The 7,119-nt window shown below is 37.3% G+C and overlaps 1 protein-coding gene across 1 annotated transcript; it reads left to right on the top strand.

Moving 5' to 3' along the window:
- The first annotated feature begins 522 nt into the window (after window positions 1–522).
- LOC122679946 (killer cell lectin-like receptor subfamily B member 1) lies at window positions 523–6,821 on the top strand. Its single transcript, XM_043880802.1, has 3 exons — window positions 523–671; window positions 1,070–1,185; window positions 6,671–6,821. The coding sequence occupies exons 1-3, from the start codon at window positions 543–545 to the stop codon at window positions 6,819–6,821; spliced, it is 396 nt and encodes a 131-aa protein (XP_043736737.1). The 5' UTR covers window positions 523–542.
- Window positions 6,822–7,119: the final 298 nt, after the last annotated feature.

Here is a 7,119-nt window from a genome sequence, read left to right as displayed (position 1 = left end):
TGAGTAACTGAGTTGAACTGAACAGGCAAATATATAATTTAGCATTAGAAAATTTTTTATGATTTTTCTCCATGGTATTTGCCATTAACTTATGAATTATTATTTGCTTTCAAGTATATTGTTTCAAGTGTATTTTTTAGATGATTTTGATATTGTTGTCCAAGGAGTAGAAAGAACACTGGTGAGGAATTTAAGGAATCCTAGAAAGAGTTTTGTCTCTATCACACAAGTTCAAGCTTGTGTGGACTTGAACAAGTCAATCTGTCTGTTAGTGTTTTAACTTGTCACTATTTTTCAAATCTTAGTAGCAGAATGAACAATGGTCTCAGAACCTTCACAGTTATATTAAATTCTAAATTCATAATTGTCCTCACAAGGATGATCAAAGTCTTTCCTGAATTTATAACAGCTAGTGCATGTGTGGTTAGTGTTAGGGGGTGGGGACAGGTTAGAAACATAACATTTATTTCTTCTTCCTCTTTCTTACTTTATTGTTCCCCTTCTTTCTTACTTTAGAGAGATCAGTTCTGTTAGCATGCCCAATGCACTGGCAACAAATCCGAGATAAATGCTTGTATCTTCATGAAACTTCCAAACCTTGGAGTGACGGTCTAGCTGACTGTTCCACAAGAGAATCCAGTCTACTGCTTATTCAAGATCAGGAAGAATTGGTAAATAATTAAGTAAAATACTTCAATACAACTTAGCATTGACTTCTAGCCATATCAAGATCTTTGTGCTTTAGCCTTAAGGGTTCTATGCAGATGAAAATATCAACCTTGACTTCAAGAAGCTCACAATCTGAGAGACTAAATGGACAATGTAAACAAAATAAGTATACTTTAATGAATACACCAATATAAATGTAAACCTTTGTATATATTAATATATAAATGAACAAATAGAAATATCACAAATAAGGATTAATTAACTCCAACAGGGAGTCAGGAAAGGCCTGATATCATAGAGGTGATACTTGAACTGGGTTTCAAAGGATGAGCATAAGAATGCAAACCAGCAACAGATAAACAGATTCAATATTCAGTCATTTCTTCTGTTTCATTTACAGAGACTCATACAAAACCTGATAAACAAAGAAGGAATTCTGTTTTGGATTGGATTAAATTTTACATTATCAGAGAAGAGCTGGAAGTGGATAAATGGATCCTTTTTAAACTCTAAAACGTGAGTATTAGATAAGCTAATTTGAATATTCAATTTACATCACTTACATGGCAAGACAGTAACATTGTTATTGAAGACTGAGATTTATAGTTAATAGCCTGAGAAGAAGAATGATTCTTAAGTTGGTTAAAAAGTTCTATGTATGAAAACACACCAACCCTTTGTCACAACATATATTTTATCTGCAATGGGGTTTTAGGAGACAAGGAATAGACCAATTCCTTTGGGAGGGACACACACAAAAAAAGTTTTTAAAAGAATAAAATTTTAAAATAAAGAAATTTCTAGCTAGAAGCTATTGATGCAAAGAATTGTTAAATAGAGTTTTTCAACCTGTGGGACCACATACCTTAGTGGGCTACAGTGGAACAATAAATACGAGAAGAAAAATATAGCACATATCAGAGTATGTGGAATCCAGATATTTGGGAACTAGCCAAATTGTGATAAACATTGTAGCCTATTTTAACCAATAGTGTAAAAAAAGAGTTGTTTGAGGAGATGTAATAAACCTGCATAAGCCACAACAGAGTTATTTGCCATTTCTTTTTCTTACGTTTTATTTATTTATTTATTTTGGTCTGTGCTGGGTCTTCACAGCTGCTCAGACTTTTCTTTAGTTGCTCAGAGTGGGGGCTACTCTCTAGCTGTGGTGTGCAGGCTTCTCACTGTGGTAGTTTCTCTTGTTGCAGAGCACAGCTTCTAGGGCACTCGGGCTTCACTAGTTGCAGAGTATGGGCTCTAGAGCACAGACACTATAATTGTGTTGCACAGGATTCGTTGCTCCACAGCATGTAGGATCTTCCCAGAGTAGGGATCGAACCTGTGTCTCCTGCATTGGCAGGTGGCTTCTTCACTGAGTCATCAGGGAAGCCCTTGCCATTTCTTTCTGGTTGTCTCACTATAGGCTCTTGTTGCAAGATGGTCAGGATAACTGTTAGTGTTTTAGGGGGACTGATGTTACAAATTAAATTACAAATCTTTAATGGACTTCATCTTTTTTGTACATCAAAGGGCAGGACACTATTTTTCCCTAGAAAGTGAAAGTGTGCAGGCATCCAACCAAGTTTCTGAAAAGAATTTTTGTTGAGTTTTTCAGAACAGATGACATTGTGTTATGCTTTTTGAGTCTGTAAAACGTTTATTGACATTTGTATAAATTACAGTTGACATGGATTCTTTTTATCATTCAGAAAACCAAGACGTTAAAGTTTAAGACCCAGGAGCATATTCAAGTTTATCTAAAATATAATAATAATTTATTGTGTGGAAAGTTAGCAAACATTGAGATAGATTGGTTTAATTACCAAATTTTGATTTGTTTGACTCATTCTAAAATACAGTATTTTTTAAGTGCAGTACTTTAAAATGAATATTATTTTAAAATAAAGTGTTCTGGACTAGAATAAACATATTAAAAGGCAAACGTATTTTGTTAACTAAAATCTATTCTGAATTTTTATTTGTTTTACAGGGATTATTATCTATACTTAATTCACATCTAAATGCAACTCTGATATTAGCTTTTTTTTTTTTTTGTCATTAGAAAAGGTTAATTTTGGTTACATGTGTATATGTTTCTTACTGGAGCATTATGTTTATTTTATTAAGATTTATTATAAAATTGGAAAACTCTGAGGTGTTTATGAGAAGAAATATAGGCATAGTTGATAGATTAAATGTGACTGAACATTCTATTTTATTCTGAAGATTAAAGTAATGGTTTTATTAAGACTGAGATCAAGTAAATCTGGAAGGTATCATGTGATAGTAGAAAGAGTATCAGTTAGACACTGCTTTTATTTAGTTGTCTAACCTAGACAACATATTATAAAGTAGAGACATTACTTTACCAGCAAAGGTCCATCTAGTCAAAGCTATGGTCTTTCCAGTAGTCATGTATGGATGTGAGAGTTGGACTATATAGAAAGCTGAGCGCTGAAGAATTGATGCTTTTGCACTGTGGTGTTGGAGAAGACTCTTGAGAGTCCCTTGGACTGCAAGGAGATCCAACCAGTCCACCCTAAAGGAAATCAATCCTAAATATTCATTGGAAGGACTGATGTGCCGGGAGCCAACTCACGAGATCCCACCTATGACAAGGTCATGAGGAAAAAACCTGACAGGCAAGGCGGATCAGGTTTTCAGGGATTCCGAAAAGCTGCCCCTGGTGCTCACCTTCAAGATGATATCTGTCTTTCTGATGCTTGCTTCAATAAACTACTCCCTAATTTCTGTGACAAAGGCAGAAGGCCTTTCCCGATCTCTTTCCAAATAAGAATCAATTTAGAACTTTAATCAATAAGTTTTCCAGGTGGTGGTATTTTATGAGATTATCCAGGGTGAAAGGAGAGTTTTAATTTAAACTCCTTTGCTGGTATTTTAGTTTGTTTGGCAAATGCGTCCATGCCCTTGGTACTAATATGCATGACTGCTTATAATACCCTAATCATAAAACAGCATAAAGAACCTGATCATATAAAGGCCCTAATAGACAAAGAGCCCTTCGGGGAGTGAAGGAGCCCTACTAGAAAATATAAGAAAAATTATTATAAAGGTGGTTATTGGGTTAACGTGTGTGTTTTTGCTCTTAATGTGCTAAGGTTGTGTTATGGAAACCATTGTTAATATAGTTAAAGATCTAGAAAAATAAGAGCTTAGCCCTAATTAATTAGATGATTGTTAGTTGTCAGCTAGAAGTGCTAGGCAGAGGCTGCGTCACTGAAGCCGCAGAGTCTGTGTGGGGTAAACTTCTTAGATAAATTCAACTGACAACTTCTGCAGAATTAATTTTTGTGTTAACAAGGTTATACTTCTACTATGTTGTGACATGCTGTACTGTTGCCCTATGAGACTGTAACTTTTCTGTTAAGATCACCACAGAAACAGAAAATAGGTTTACATTCACCTGACTTGCATAAAATGTTAACAGGCCCCAAGGCCGGAAGATAATGTACAAGACCCTCATAAACAAAGAAGTATGCAGAAAACACCCTGGTTTCATGAAGGACAAGCTGATGTAATGCTAAACTATCTTCCCCTTAGAAATGTACTAATTTAGGGTAAAAAGCCATGGTAAAAAATAAAGCATTGCCAGACTCTGCTGCACACCCCCAGTCTGATCTCTCTCTCTTTCTCTCTCTCTTTCTCTCTCTCTTTCTTTCTCTCTCTTGCCAACACCGCTCATCCTGAGGGTACCCCTGGATCCTGCCGAGGCTGGACCCCGGCACTGATGCTGAAGCTGAAACTCCAATACTTTGGTCACCTGATGGGAAGAACTGACTCATTTGATAGACCCTGATGCTGGGAAAGATAGAAGGCAGGAGGAGAAAGGGATGACAGAGGATGACATGGTTGGATGTCATCACTGACTCAGTGGACATGAGTTTGAGTAAACTGCGGGAATTGTTGAAGGACAGGGAGGCCTGGCGTCCATGGGATCACAAAGAGTCATACATGACTGAGCAACTGAACTGAAATGAAACGAACCCTGTTTTTTAAGTAAAGAAAAACATAAAGAGTGATAATTTTTTTCACAGGATTGTTTTGGGGTTTAAAGAGGATAACACTAAAGAACTAGGCAGAGATCTGGTCAAAGCAAGCCTGACAAGTCACTGAGGGCCTTTTGGAAATGGGCTTGGTCAGTTGAGCATTAAAAAAGTTATCTTGCAAGTTGAAGAAGGGAACCAGAAGGGTGAAAGTGATAAAATGCAGGAGACTCTTGCTATTACTCGCTTGAAAGAAATACTGATGTGACTAGAGTGTCAGGCACTAGGAGGGAATCAGGTTGACTTCTCAGGGCCAAGGGGCTTTATGAAGAAATGGAACAAAGGAACAAAGAAAATCTGTGATGGAGCCCTGCCCACTGTACCACTTCACTTTCATTTTAGCACAAGCAGGTGAACGTCTTGCGCATACCCCCTCCTGGCATGCCAGTTCTGCGTTGCCATCCCATTCTTTGACTGCTACTCACACCCCACCTGCAATGAGCCACAAGACTCCTGCGTCTTTGGAACTAATAGAACATTTATCACAATAGACACTCGTGAACTGTTTGGAATGGGGAAAAAAAAAAAAGGAACTTTCTACTACATACAACATGATCTGAGCTTCATTTTTTGGCCACATTCAAATTCTGAGACCCTGTGTATCTATCTATGTACTTACTACATTTCCTGAGCACATACTCTGTTTAAACCTGATCACACTTTTATAGGTATCATCTCAATGCCTCCCCAAATACTAGGTGGTTATATCCTAAATATTTATGAAAATCAAAGTTCAGAGAAAGCAAGAAATTTTTCATGTAACATGTTAATAGGAGATTCAGTTTCCAACTTTCAAAGCTTCTTTTTTGTTATATCATGAGGACATTTCTATTTAGAATGCTTCTCTTCCAGTGAAGATAGCTTGCAAGTTCCAGACGTTTATATGAGCTTTCCATTAAAAGCTTATATTTGTGACTGACTGTGTAGTTATTATTGTTCAGTTGCTAAGCAATTTCCAACTCTTTGTGACCCTAGGGACTGCAGCTCACCAGGTTCCTCTTTTCTCCAGTATCTCCCAGTTTGCTCAAATTCATGTCCATTTGAGTCAGTGATGCTATCTAGCCATCTCATCCTCTGCCTCCCCCTTCTCCTTTGGCCTCAGTCTTTTCCAGTGACTTGGCTTTTCCCATCACATGGCCAAAGTATTACAGCTTCAGCTTCAGTGTCAGTCCTTCCAAGGAATATCCAGGATTGGTTTCCTTTAGGATTGACTGGTTTGACTTCTGTGCAGTGCAAGGGACTCTCAGGAATCTTCTCCAGCACCACGATTTGAAAGCATCAATTCTTCAGCACTTACTCTCTTTATGGTGCAACTTTCACATCAATACATGAGAAATCATAGCTTTGATTATACTGACATTTGCCAGCAAAATCATGTCTTTGCTTTTGAATATGCTGTCTAGGTTTGTCATAGCTTTCCTTCCAAGTAGAAAGTGAAAAAAAGTGAAAGTGTTAGTCCCTCAGTCCTGTCTGACTCTTTCCCACCCTATGGAGTGTATCCCGCCAGGTTCCTCTGTCCACAAAATGGAATTCTCCAGACAAGAATACTGGAGTGGGTAGCCATTCCCAGGAGCAAGTATCTTTTAATTTCAGGGCTTTAGTCATTGTCTGCAAAGATTTTGGAGCCCAAGAAAACAAAGTCTGTCACTGCTTGCATTTTTTGCCCTGCTACTTGCCATGAAGTGATGGAACTGGATGCTAAAATCTTAACTTTTGAATGTTGAGTTTCAAGCCAACTTTTTCACTCTCCTCTTTCACCCACTTTCAGAGGCTTTTTAGTTCCTCTTCACTTTTTGCCATAGACTGTTTACTTACTCAATGCTTAATGACTGAGCATCTTGTTGCTTCCTGAAAGTTACAGAAAATACTGACTGGATGAAAAGAATTACGTGAGAAAATCACAAACACCAAAGAGAGTCTTTTCTTTTTCTTCACAGATTACACGTTTTTGGTGATGCTAAAGAAGACAGCTTCATTTGCATATCAAGTATGCAATTTAATTCTGCTACCTGTGCTGCAGGAAATAGATGGATTTGCCAAAAAGAACTAAAACCTGTCAGAAATAAAGTCATATATTCTTTCAGTTGACTAGACATCTCCCTCCATCTCTTTAATTTCCATTTCAGATCTCTGTCATTTTAACTGTATATATTGTCATAGTGGCTCCATGCACATTTTGTGGTACAAAGTGAGCACACACTGAGAATTCTAATTTTTGTGAATTTTACAAAAGTTCATGTCTAACCTCCTCATTCCATAACTGAGAAAAGATATACCTAAAGAAAAGATGTCTCAGGGCATGTGCCCAGGAGTCGGATCACTGGATCATATGGTAGTTCTATTTTTTAGTTTTTTTATGGAACTGCCATACCGTTCTCCATGGTGG

The sequence above is a fragment of the Cervus elaphus genome, chromosome 22, assembly GCF_910594005.1.
Source record: "Cervus elaphus chromosome 22, mCerEla1.1, whole genome shotgun sequence".
Taxonomy (NCBI): domain Eukaryota; kingdom Metazoa; phylum Chordata; class Mammalia; order Artiodactyla; family Cervidae; genus Cervus; species Cervus elaphus.
Note: the sequence above shows the minus strand (reverse complement) of the source record. Positions and strands in the feature narration are given on the sequence as shown.

Bases quoted from the DNA above. Each gene is read 5' to 3' on its own strand.
- LOC122679946 (XM_043880802.1), top strand. From the start codon at position 543: ATGCACTGGCAACAAATCCGAGATAAATGCTTGTATCTTCATGAAACT. The intron at 672-1,069 runs GTAAATAATTAA...TTTCATTTACAG, and splicing joins TTCAAGATCAGGAAGAATTG to AGACTCATACAAAACCTGAT. The intron at 1,186-6,670 runs GTGAGTATTAGA...TTTTCTTCACAG, and splicing joins TCCTTTTTAAACTCTAAAAC to ATTACACGTTTTTGGTGATG.